Genomic DNA, 13,007 nt, shown 5'->3' on the forward strand with positions numbered 1-13,007 from the left:
CAGCTCAATGAAAGATCACTGAAATGCATTTCCTGGGCTAGTTTCTTATCCCATGGGCCCCTCACCTATAACCAGAACTACAGCCTAAAACTATGGAACTCTCAGATCAGCCCACAAAGTGTGCGAGAATATTTTGGTTCTGTTTTTATGTGTGACAGAGCTGTTATACCAGTCCTACCTCACCTCTGTTGTTCCAAGGAAAGGCATCTAAATGCTATCTACATGGACTGTTATAACAGGAGAAATTTGCATTCTGTGTCTATATGTGTTTCAGCCTATCCTCTTGTTTTGAGATGGAGTTTTGCTCTTGTTGCCCAGGCTGGAGTGCCATGGCACGATCTCGGAACACCACAACTTCCGGCTCCCATGTTTAAGTGATTCTCCTGCCTCAGCCTCCCAAGTAGCTGGGATCACAGGCATGCACCACCATGCCCAGCTAATTTTGTATTTTTAGTAGAGATGGGGTTTCTCCATGTTGGTCAGTCTGGTCTCGACAGCCTGTCCTCTTTATAGGTGGTGGTCAGTGGTCCTTGCCAGGGTCCAGTTGACCATGGTTCTTTTGAACAGAGTTTTCCTGGAGATCTCAGCACAGGTGAAGCTCTGCATTAACCCACAGCGTCCCCACAGAATGTGATTCTTGAGTCCTTTGAGAAGGTCACTTCCTCTGACCTCTCTCTATATATACATACTCAAAGTTCTTTGGAGAGTGGAAGGATTGGAGGTACTATCTTTTAGAGTAGTTTTGTTGAAAAGTGATAAACTCCTTTCACAGTATGGGAAAAGAGATCCAGTAAAGCTTAATCACTTGCCCAAGTTCACAGTGAATAGTGATTTTTAAGAGCTAACAACAAGAGCTAGCAATAAATCAAATACATTTCCTGATATTGATACTCAAGTTTCTATACTTATAATTCCAGATGGTCAAAGATGGGCATATATACAAGACCTTTTCAAACAGAAATATGGGCAGTCTCTGCCTTCTTCATGCAGTGTTTCAAGTTTAGGAGCCAAGGATTCACTGTTACAGACCACTATGTTAATTGTTATGAGTGAATACCAAATAATAGCAACTTGTGGTCCCCGTGTTCTATGAGCCTCCAGTCTATTTGAGGAGAAAGAACTCTAAAGCCACTAAAGGTCTGACAAAAGCAATGTGTTCTCATGCCTAGCGTGGTCTAACTATAGGAGCAGCTGACCTGCCCAGAGGAGACTTGTACGGTGGGTCCTCCTTTCTGGGACGCTGACGAGAATCAAGAGTAGAAAAGTAAAACCTGTCCCGACAACAAGGTGTCCAAAAGCTCCCTCTGGAGCCCTAGATATTCTTTTTGGGAGTCTCTTAGTTTAGATGATGCCCATAATGTGGGAGTTTCTCATCACTCTGGAAACTTCCAGCCTTGGCTTTTAATTCAGAAAAACTGGCTTTGAGAATAGGAACTACTTCTTGCTGGCTGTGTGATCTTGGGAAAGTCACTGACTTTACTGAGTTCGCTTCTCTTCATCTGTAAGTGGAGATACCTACCCACAAGGATTTTGTGAGGATTATCAGCAGTGATCTGTGGGAGTATGCAGATACAACACCAGATGCTGTCACAAGGGGGCTCTTACAAGCATGCCATTACCTAACCAAGTGGACAATAAGACCCATATTAGAAGGGAGGTGGGGGTGAGTAGTCAGGGAGGTAGGGGTATTGGAAAGAGCAAGGAGTTCCAGCTAACAGGTGACCACAAGGGTAGAGGTCACATAACATAACATGGATAATCAGCTGTCAGGGTAAATGGCCAGGCCTGACCCAGCATGAGGGTGTCATTATGTTACAGCTTGGTGAAGGGTAATCTGTCCAAGGATGAGTTTTCCCCAGCCAGTTTCCGCGTACCTGAGCCTGATGTTAGGGAAGGTTTGTCGTTTTTGTATTGAATTGTAATAAGAATAACAACGATGACAACAACTAACCCAACTAACACTGTTTTCCAGATACTTTTCTAAGGACTTGACATTACATCATATTAACTTATTTACCCACAGAACAATTTATTGAAGAAGGTACTGCTGTCCTCGTTTCACAGATGGTAAAGCTGAAACTAGGTGAGGAAACTTTCTCAAAGGCATGTAGCTATCAAGTAGTGGAGTCATGATTTTTGGTCAAGCTGTCTGTTCACACTTTCAACAGCTATGTAAATGACATATTAAGACTTCTGACTCCTCATTTGTCAGATATGCTGAAAAATCTTAATATTTGCCTTTTAATTTTATATTTTTGTACATTCAGAAATTTTCAATTTTTATAGTTAAGTTTATCAATTCTTTTTTTAAAAAAGGATTCTTCCTCCCCCACACCACGTTCAGCTAGTTTTTACTTCGTTCTGTTTCTTTTATGCTTTTATTTAAAATTTATTTTGAGTTTTTATTTTTGAGATAGTTATAGGCTTGCAGGAAGTTGCAAAAATCATATAGAGAGGTCCTGTGTACCCTTCCTCCCCTTCCCCCAATGGTAATGTCTTACATAATTATAGTGCAATATCAAAATCCAGAAATTGACATTGATATAATGTATATGTATTGTTTCATGCCATTTCATCCCAGGTAGATTTAGATAATGAACACCACAATCGAGAGGTAAAACTGTTCCATTACCACAAAGATCTTTATGCTTTCATTTTTATTCACAATGTTTTGGTTCATCTGAAATTCATTTTGGTGTTATTGAGAAGTAGTGAATCTGTTTTCTAATTTCCAATTTTCTCAGCACCATTTGTTTTACAAATCTCCATTTTGACACTGACTAGAAATTTCACTCTTTTATCCCAGCATAACACTATTACAAATCCTGTATCTTTCAGACCCCAGAGCCATTGCTCCTTCTGATCCACTACATTTCATCCTAAAATTTGGGTCATACCAGAAGTAATATTTAATTTTTATGCCATCAGAAGCAATAGAGCTTGAAGCAAGGCCTCAGACCACTTAACTGCTGCTGGTGCCAAATTGTTGCCTTTTTCCTTGACATTTATCCCTGGATTTTACTGGGACAACAGGGCAAATAGCACCATCTTTTGCACCCTGGTGGCTCCTTTCCATGATGGCGTATCTCAGAAACTCAGAGGGGACTGGTGTGCTACAAAGGGCACGAGTTCAGAGCTATAAAACCAGGTTTCCTCACTTTTCTTAATTTCCTTAATTTTTCTTTGGCCTTAGTGTCCATCATCTGTAAAATGAGAAAAATTGTATCTACTTCAGAGGCATGTGATTTTTATGAAGATAACATGATATCATACCTTTAAATGTATGGCCTAGGAAGGGCTCAATATTGTCTAGTATTTATATGATCATTAATATTTCTAATAATACAGCATTTCCTTTATTCTATGGTAAATATATTTTACTTTAGATTTGAAGACACATTTATATCAGTATGTGTCTTCAATCATGATGGGGATTCTTATCCTTCTGGAAAAGTCATTATGGAGTGGCTGGGCGCTGTGGCTCATGCCCACAGTAATCCCAGCACTTTGGGAGGCTGAGGCAGGCAGATCACTTGAGGCCAGGAGTTTGAGACCAGCCTGGCCAACATGGCGAAACCCTGTCTCTACTAAAAATACAAAAATTAGCCAAGAGTTGTGGTGCACACCTGTAGTCTCATCTACTTGGGAGGCTAGGCAGGAGAATCGCTTGAACCTGGGAGGCAGAGGTTGCAGTGAGCCAAGATTGTGCCACTGCACTCCAGCCTGGGTGACAGAGCGAGACTCTGTCTCAAAAAAAAAGAAGAGAAAAGTCAGCATGATAAGAGTCTTTGAATTTAGGAAATGTGGTCATTTTGAGGTTAGAGCACGGACTTGATTATAATAAGTGGAAACATTCTCCTTCCTCTCTGAGTGATATTTCTCATGGCAGTGGCTTCTTTGGTTGGCAGTAACATCCATTCAGCAACTTTCTAGAGGCTGCTCTGGCATGGGGACAGCCAGCCTTGTTCCCAGCACCACTTCCAGCGAGCAGCTATCTCTAGAGACCTTGCTGAGTCTGGATCCAGAAGAAACCACAGCATTGCCAAAAAATTTTGAGATAGCTTTGTGTGCTGGCTTTGCATTTAGGAGGCTAGGTTATATAGCATAGCTGCCTCTTTTTTTCTTTTCTTCTGAGCACAGTCCCCAGACTCTCACTTTGCTCAGGATGAGCAGTCCTGCTCCTTGAAAGAGTCTTCACAAAGATTGCAGTCATGACGCAGTTCACCTAAGTAGAGAACTACCCACCCTCATCGTCCACCCTCACTCTTGGAACAAGAGCATCTCTGTGTTAGCATGTCCCAGCAGCTGCCTCAGATACCTGGATAATTTTCAAGGTAGAACTGTTTGGACTGAACTTGAATAGTGACTCAGATTACATGAATTTCCTAACACTAAAAGAAGAACCTGCCCTTAAATGAGGGGTATAGATATGAATTTTCAGTATAAGCTAAGAAAATGCTGCAAAATCTACCTTTAAAAAAAAAAAAAAAAGGCAGAACTGTTTGGGCAAAGAGAACGTTTTCTTCATCTCCTTTCTTTGCTTCATTCTCATTTGTTTTGGAAGGTGTTTTGAATGAATGTATATGCATGTTTTTCTTCTAAGTTGTCGTCATATAACACAAGAATGATGCTGTGATTATCATTTCCTAAAGAGGCACTCCTACAGGAAATTGGGCTGCAAGAGAGGAAAAGTGTGTGTTTCCCTGAAGGAAGTGCTTGTAGAAAGCTAAATCTGGGAAACAAATCATGGAGAATGTATAAATAGACTTCTGGCCCTTTGCATTTGAATGGTGAGGTAGTACCTTTGGTCCCATGGAACGCAAATGTTTTTTGGATATAATCCTTAAGGCATGTGAAAGATTCAGGTTTAATTTTAAAACCAGCACCTACAATCTTCCAATAGCCCACTTTCCCTAAACCACTTGACCACAGGCGTATATACCACAACCGTCAACATCAGGAAACTTACAAATGGGAAAATTGAATTTCATTTAGGAAAGGAATCTCCATGGATTTAAGCCTTAAATATTGTTTCTAAGTAGGTCTGGTGGATTTTTATTTCTTACCAAAGAATTGACTTCTTTTGTTAAAACTTGCTTGTAATATAAATCATAATTGAAGTATTTTTTCTGTGCATTTAGAAAATACATAAAATTTTAGCAATGAATAGGAGCTTTTATTGGGAGAAAAAATGAATTACAGATTTTTAGCTGTTAGCATAAATGATATAAAATATTTCTTTGTGGTATTATTTGATAATATTTATATACTTTGAATAAAATGAAATAGAGATAAGTTATTCCCTACTTTTCAGCTTCAGAGAATAGAATGTGATCTCAAGGATACTTCCCAACTCTCCACAGCACCATTTAAAGTGACAGGAAGCAGAGAGATATATTAGTACTATTGAATTATTGCAGTACTAATGTCAACATTGGGTACAAGGACTGAAACACTTCCTGGGTATTCTGTGCTTCAATAGTGTCCTATACGTACCTCAGTCTGGATGTCTGAGACTTGATGCCCTCATAAACCCCTCTTTCCCATTCCAGGTTGTGATAAAGCAAAAAGGAAAGGAGAATTGCATTGAGTATGTAGAGTGTGTGCATCCTGCAGGGCCTGTCAGAGCTCTTAGTGAATGAAGGAAGTATAGGAATAGGTCAATAAACTTTTCTGTAAGCCGTTAGTGTTTGTTTCATTCTCACCTAGCCTGCTGCTCTATCCTTTTATCTGTGGTCCCTGATTCTCTTGCCCTATCTACGTTAGCTCAATCATGCCACCACCTGCTCAGAGCCCTTGGAGGCCTTCCGATCACACCATGTTCTTCCTGTGAATATGGGACCTACAAGCCCCTGTGTGATCAGGGGCCTGGCTACGTCCTGAACTCATCTCCTGCCACTGACTCCCTTGCTAAGCAAGCAAGCCCCTGCCTCAGGTCTTACACTTGCTGTTGCTTCCACCTGAGCACTCTAGATATCCTCATAGCTTTTCTTACTGCAGTCACTGCTTGCTCAAATATCACCCCTTCAATGCACTCTCCAACCCCCACCCCCAGTTATCACACTGTATCGCCTTCTGCTTCTTTCTTTTGGTCCATAGGATTTCTCACCTCTCTATATCAGATTACATGTATTCATCTGTTTATTGCCAGTCTCTCTGATCAAGATGGAAGCTCCTTGAGGGTAGAGGCTTTGCCTGTAGAGTTTACCATAGAGGTCCCAGTGCCTAGAACATAGAGGAGCAGTAAACATTTGTTCAATGAATTATTTTGTTAGTAAATATGAGTACTTGCCCTTCTTGGAACTTCCTGTCACAAAATTGTACCATAAGTATCTCTTATTCACTGTCAGGAATTATGATGACATAAATTTTAGAAAAGTCAATAGAGATCATGTGATCCACCAGTTTTCAACCTTTATTTTTGCAGTGCCAGAGTACACAATGTTGTATGATGCATTTTTGATGACTCCTATGGGTATTCCCTCATTTGTTAACTCTTCCCCACCAAACAATAACTAGTCCCATCCATTATCACCCTAAGAAAAGTTTCATAAGTAATTACACAACAATTAGTCATATCTTAGTCTATTTCCCTAGAAGCAGACTTGAGAAGTGGATTCATGTGCACAGGATTTAATGAGGAAGCAGTCTTCAGGGAAATCCTGTAAGAGAGTGAGGAGAGCAAGATAGAGAAGGAGGAGGATCTACAAGGATATGGTCTTAGGCAAAGTCTAGCCTTGGCCTGGTTCCCAGGCTCACAGGGCTGTATTGCCCTGCAGAGAGTTCAGGCTTAAGTACCTTATGTCATTGCCAACCCAGGGTTGTGGGTAGTTGGCTTCCCAGGCATCTCTCCTTGTTCTGCCAACCATGGAGAAGTAACAGGAGAAGGACACAGGTGTAAACCCTCAGCTGTATTCCTCCAAGCAGCCAGAGTACAAGTGCATTGGCTGGTCAGGAAGATCTGAATCGGTGGTACCAATAGCCTCTACTACAGATGGTTTCTCTGTAATGGTTACTCACTATAGGTGATAGCTGCAGTTCTCAAACTTCAGTGTGCATGAGAATCACTTGGAGGGTGACTTAAACTACATATATATTGTGGGGCTTCACTGCCAGAATTTCTAACAGATCTGGGGTGAAGCTCAAAGATTAATTTCAACAAATTCCCAGGTGCTGCTGCTGCTAGTCAGGGGTTAGGAACCAACTTCGAGAACCACTGGTTATAGCATTCTGAAGATTGCCTTGAAGAGATTCTCAGACAAAAGAAACACAAATTTTACCCTAAACAGCATTGGAAGCAACATAGGTCTTTATTGAAATTTTCTTGAGGAAAGGACAGGGCTGTACATAAACTAGGGACAGCACCCAGCTAACTTCCTAAAGAAGAATTCCTAGATATTACTCCTCGCTTCAAAGTTCCCACTCTTCACTGTACTGACCGCATCTCTCTCTGGGTTATGAAACATTCTCTGCATGTTAACTATATGGCGGACCACCTCTTTCTTTCTCATTCCAGAAAATGCTGTAGAATGGAAGACAGAGGAGATACATTTTTACAGACATAACCTTGAAGTTGCTTTTACTTACTGAGAAACAAGCCATTTGTAAATTTTTATTCTACAGGTATTAGGAACAAATTATTTGTGATCCATTTCAGTTTATGGAAATAATATAGATATAACCCCAGCCTCTGTTTTATAGATGGTGAGTCAGGGGCACTGAGGGACGTAAAGCTGTTAATATTTTACCCCAGAGAACTTATCTTTGGAATTCTTCATCCACTTCCTCCTCCTTCATTCTCACTCCTCTAGATCTTCATAAAAAGGGTAGTTTTATTTTCATTATTTTGTTGTTGTTGTTGAGATGGAGTCTTGCTCTGTTGCCCAGGCTGGAGTGCAGTGGCGTGATCTCAGCTCACTGCAAGTCCCGCCGCCCGGGTTCACGCCATTCTCCTGCCTCAGCCTCCCGAGTAGGCCACCACGCCTGGCTAATTTTGTTTAGTATTTTTAGTCGAGACGGGGTTTCACCATGTTAGCCAGGATGGTCTCGATCTCTTGACCTCGTGATCCGCCCGCCTCCACCTCCCAAAGTGCTGGGATTACAGATGTGAGCCAAGGCACCGGCTAAAAAGGGTAGTTTTAAAGATGTGTGTGTCTGTATGTGTGCAATCAAGTGTGAGAGAGATTTCTAAAATCATACCTAAAGAAAAACCAATGAGAAAAACTTTATAATCACATTATTAACTAGTCTAGGAAAAAAAAGAGATGCTGCAACTAGATAATTTTATTTGAGTGGAGAGCCCAGCAAATAATTATCCACTTATTGAAAGATCAACCCCAGGGCTCATCAGAGGTTTTATTATTGGTTAATTTATTTTTTCCCATGAGATCTTAATTTAAGAAAATTACCTTGGGGAGTTTTTATTTGAAAAGATGCCATCTAAAATAAACTCAAGGTTTGCCTGTAGTTTCTCTGCGTTTAGAGTGTGAAATGCAGGCGTTAAGGTGTTACAGGATAAGTTGCTGCCAGTGGACTGGGGTAAAGGAAGGAATCAGGAGTACAGTGTGGTTGCCTGAGTAGGTTGATGTTCACTTAAGTCTGGAGCACTGTTTACCAAGGTTAGTGAAACTTCTAAATCAGAGACGAGCAATCCCACATGCCTACCAGGGCTGGGCAGGGAAGAGCAGAAAGTGAAGGCCAACAGGTGTGAGAAACTCAAGAGAAGCGACCACTGCGCTGCCCTAGAGAGGACAACTTTTCTTCAGACAGCAACTCTGACCCAGCCCCTGGGGTTAAAGGAAAAGCTGAAGGCCAGACGCGGTGGCTCACACCTGTAATCCCCAGCACTTTGGGAGGCCAAGGCGGGTGGATCACAAGGTCAAGAGTTTGAGATCAGCCTGGCCAATGTGGTGAAACCCCCGTCTCTACTAAAAATACAAAAATTAGCTGGGCATGGTGGCGCGCACCTGTAGTCCCAGCTGCTTGGGGGGCTGAGGCAGGAGAATCATTTGAACCCGGGAAGCGGAGGTTGCAGTGAGCCGAGATGGCACCACTGTGCTCCAGCCTGGCAACAGAGCAACACTCCATCTCTAAAAAAAGAAGAAAAGAAAGAAAAGAAAAGCTGGAAATCAGGATTTTGTTGTGAAATTTGATAATGGAGCTGTTAGTTTGCAACCTCTGTATTAAAAACTGCCATACCCGTTTCTCTTTCCTATCCAATCCTCCCCATAGACCTCTATTCCTCCATCCTTTTGAAACTTCAGCACTGCTGCCCACGGAGTTCGCTGCCCTCTGTGGAACCTTATCACTAACTATTGGAATCACTCATTGAATTTATACTGTTTTGTGAATTCTGTTTATATTTGAACCTTGAAATCATTGTCAAAATGTTTCTGTGTATCCTCAACTAGATTTTAGGTTTGTAAGCTCTGAGCACAGTATCCAGTCTCATGGGTCTTTGGGTTCCCTGGATGGCTCATGCCTTGACATGTACAGAACAGGATGGCTGGCCCGCACTTAGGTAGTACTTACACCGTGGCAGAGGCATTCACATCCTCACTCTCACTCAGTTCTTCCCATGGCTCTGGAAGTGAGGTCCACATCAAAGATGAGGAAACTGCGGCTCTGGAAGCCTAGTTGACTTAGAAGGTGGCCCAACCATAACAGCTGGCACTTGAAACTGACTTTGACTTTGTTGCTCTCTGTGGTATGTAGACTACAGCTTCTTTGCTTAGTAAATAGGGGTTTTGAATGATGGATCCATGTTTGAATATTCAAATTGTTTGTATGGATTACTAAACATTCATCTTGTAAATTTTAGGAATGGTATTTGTTAAAGGAGCAATGCTAACAGTGAAGTCGATAGGTGAGATCTGATAGAAAAATATAACCTACCTCCTCTTAACCACAAGTAATTTTATAGGAACAGATTCAGCTGTATTTTCTAGCCAAATAAAGCATATTGTGTTGCATCAGGCAGAGCTGGAAAGCAGCATATATCTCACATTATATGTTTCACATGAAAGTTGATTTTTCACCATAATTTGTTATAGGATGTTGTGCAAACCTCCTGGAGCATAATGCAATATGGAAGGAAAACTACCAATTGCCTCTGTAGAGAAAAAGAGTTTAGGATTATATAAAATCTGTCTTGAGTATGCAGCTTTTACTTGAAATGCTGGCCAAAAAAAAAAAAAGGAAATGTATTTGTTTCTTTTGAAGTATTTATTAGAACTACCAGTTAATTGCTGTCTTTCCAGAAAGGGATGTCGAATCCAACATTTCAACATTCAGCCTCTGAATATACCTCAGAGGAGGATGGAGTCTCTTACTTGAGGCCACAGGGGGCCCTTGCCATATGCAGGCCTCACATCTCCATAGAGTTAAACTTAAGGAGCAGAATTCAGAGTGCGCTGCCATTATTTTATTCTTTTGAAACCTTTAGATTTTCCTGCCTCTCGATGTTGGGCCCATCCCAGAACTTTTTCAGTGACTTGATAGTAAAACGTCTTCCACATCCCTTTCGGTCACAAGACTTGTGTAAAATGTAATTCTTACATTAATATGGTGGAATAGCAAAATCTCTGAACTACTTTAGAATGAAAGCTTCTATTTTTTTCCATCAGTGGCCCACTTCAATTCAGAAGTCTGTAGTGGAGGGAGGAGGAGGGGATGCGGTTGGCTTCTGTTCCATTTCCTCACTTGTCACTTGTCCTGCACCCCTGGTCCCAATTACCTGTCAGGAGAGGGACACAGCAGAGTAGATGCAAGGACAGGAGAAGCCTCCCCTGACTGGAGCTATGTAGTCTGGTGCAGGCCTTCTCTGGGGTGGAGACTGCTGCAGGCCGACCCTCTCCTAGATAGGGCAGTTTTGTTCTTCTTCCACTCAGAAAGTCCTCCTGCAGGGCTCTGGGCTCAGACAGTGCCTCTCCTGTGCCTGGCCTCCTAGCATTTCCTCAGCCCCCTCTAAGTCCTGTAGATACGATAACCCTCCCATCTTTTCTTGATTATCTTCTGCAGGCCTCTTTGATTAAACTTGAGGGCAGGAAGAAGCAGTTCCTTTGTACATCCCTGGTCAGGGGTGTTATCACAAGAAATGCCGCTGTATTCCAATCACTTTTTACCCATGAGGTAGGTGTTGGGTTAAGGGTTACAAAACCAGTTTTCGCCACTGCCTTGCAAGCCCTACCAAGGCATTCTAGAATCACAGACACCTGTTAATTTGTGTTTAACCTTTGGACCTTAACCACAACAGAGGTGGATGTAATGTCATCTTAATATTCTGTAGCATGTGCTAATCCTGCTCGGCACTTAGACATCTAGCTGTGGTCAATTTGAGTGTTTGTCTGGGAATTACCAGTTGTGTAGAAAATTGTTTGGATTATTCCTTCTGTTTCTCTCCAGTCCCTACCCTCTCCTGTCCCTCCCACAATGCTCCCCACCAGATCATGCATTAAACTTTGCTTCATATTCTCTTACCCCTTTTGGAAAAGAGGCATTTTAACCACATTAGGGGATATCATTTGGTGTCTAACTTCCATTTGCCATGTAGAAAACAATCTGAAGTTATTAAATTAAGAAACATTTTAAACTTTATGTCAGTTTCCATGAGAACGTTAGCTAATATTAATCATTGAAAACAAGGCTGGGTGCAGTAGCTCATGCCTGTAATCCCAGCACTTTGGGAGGCCAAGGCAGGAGGATCACTTGAGGTCAGGAGCTTGAGACCAGCCTTCCCAACATGGTGAAACCCCCTCTCTACTAAAAATACAAAAATTAACCAGGTATGTTGGTGAGCGCCTGTAATCTCAGCTACTTGGGAGGCTGAGGCAGGAGAATTGCTTGAACCCAGGAGGTGGGTTGCATTGAGCAGAGATTGTGCCTCTGCGTTCCAGCCTGGGGAACGGAACAGAGCCAGACTTTGTCTCAAAAAACAAACAAAAAAAGAAAACAAAACAAAAAAATAGAAACAAAAGGAACATAACTGCTCACCCCCTACCCAAATTAAAAAGATTCTCTGAGATTTGTCATATACTTATTTAAGTGTCCCTAAAAACAGAGAGCCATGGTTCTGCTCGTTTCTGTTTAAATCTCCTAGTTTTGCCTTAAGCCATGAAATTAACCTCAGAGCAGAGCGTCTCTCCAGCCCCTGCTCCCCAAATGAAAACCAGGTGCTTGTGTGGGTTTTCTTTGTTTTTCTTTTTAAAGATCTTCTCCATTATTTAAGGAAATTATTACATAATACATAGGTCTTCAATAATAGAGTTCACACTGGCTTTTATCAATTAAGTCACAAATAGTTGTTCTCAGAAGCAAATTTAACTCTAGACATTTTTAAAGCTGATTGTAACACCCTGGAAAAACTAGAAACTTCTTGCGTGTTAGCCAAGTCAAACTGTACAAGACAATACGTGGAAATATGTGGATGAAACACTTAATAATACTTGCACAGTTCTTAGCCATACTTTTCTCCTTCCATGAAGGCAATTAATCAGTCTGAACTCCCACGCTGGGTAGTGCCACTTCTGACCCTGGTTTAAATGTAGAAATATGTAATTCATACTGAAGTTCTATCATGTTCCTAAAACTCAGCTGCAAATCACAGGTCAGTACACAGAGTGAATGTGGTTTCTCTGCCCTCCACTTGCCAGGAGTTAAGGTTGTATACGGGAAAAAAAAAAATTGTAAGGGTGTGACTTGGATTATAAAAATCACACTTTTAATTCTACTGAAACATTATTTAAAAAAATAAACTCTCTCCTTTGCTCTTAAAATAGACCAAATTTGTACAGATAGGGCATTATTGAACGATCTATTCATTTCAGTTACACAACAGGGAATGAGCAGTTATGGTCAGTGCAGCAAACACAGCAAAGGTATTGATGCGGGGTGGGATGGGAAGTTTTGCTTCTGTGACCGCATCTGTACAATTGCAGAAGAACATCTAGCCTGCCTCTGCTACCTTCTTAAAGTCCCCTCTCCTGTTCCCTGGCATCCCATCTCCCTTC

General features: G+C 41.5%; 2 protein-coding genes across 9 annotated transcripts in view; one reads left to right on the forward strand and one right to left on the reverse strand.

Annotated features, from left to right (window-relative positions):
• Window positions 1-13,007, reverse strand: part of MPLKIP (M-phase specific PLK1 interacting protein) — an 811,813-nt gene that overhangs the window by 595,583 nt on the left and 203,223 nt on the right. The window lies entirely within an intron of this gene.
• Window positions 1-13,007, forward strand: part of SUGCT (succinyl-CoA:glutarate-CoA transferase) — a 772,786-nt gene that overhangs the window by 593,570 nt on the left and 166,209 nt on the right. For 6 of the 7 annotated variants that reach the window (XR_007724059.1, XR_007724060.1, XM_050783317.1 and 3 more), the window contains exon 13: window positions 11,020-11,130. The exons of the other annotated variant lie outside the window; for it this stretch is intronic. Coding sequence is in view for 4 of the 6 variants with exons in the window: in XM_050783317.1 (XP_050639274.1) it covers window positions 11,020-11,130 (111 nt within the window). In the remaining 2 variants the exon portion in view is untranslated. The remainder of the gene's footprint in view (window positions 1-11,019; window positions 11,131-13,007) is intronic. 7 annotated transcript variants of the gene reach the window in all.

The sequence above is a fragment of the Macaca thibetana genome, chromosome 3, assembly GCF_024542745.1.
Source record: "Macaca thibetana thibetana isolate TM-01 chromosome 3, ASM2454274v1, whole genome shotgun sequence".
Lineage (NCBI taxonomy): Eukaryota > Metazoa > Chordata > Mammalia > Primates > Cercopithecidae > Macaca > Macaca thibetana.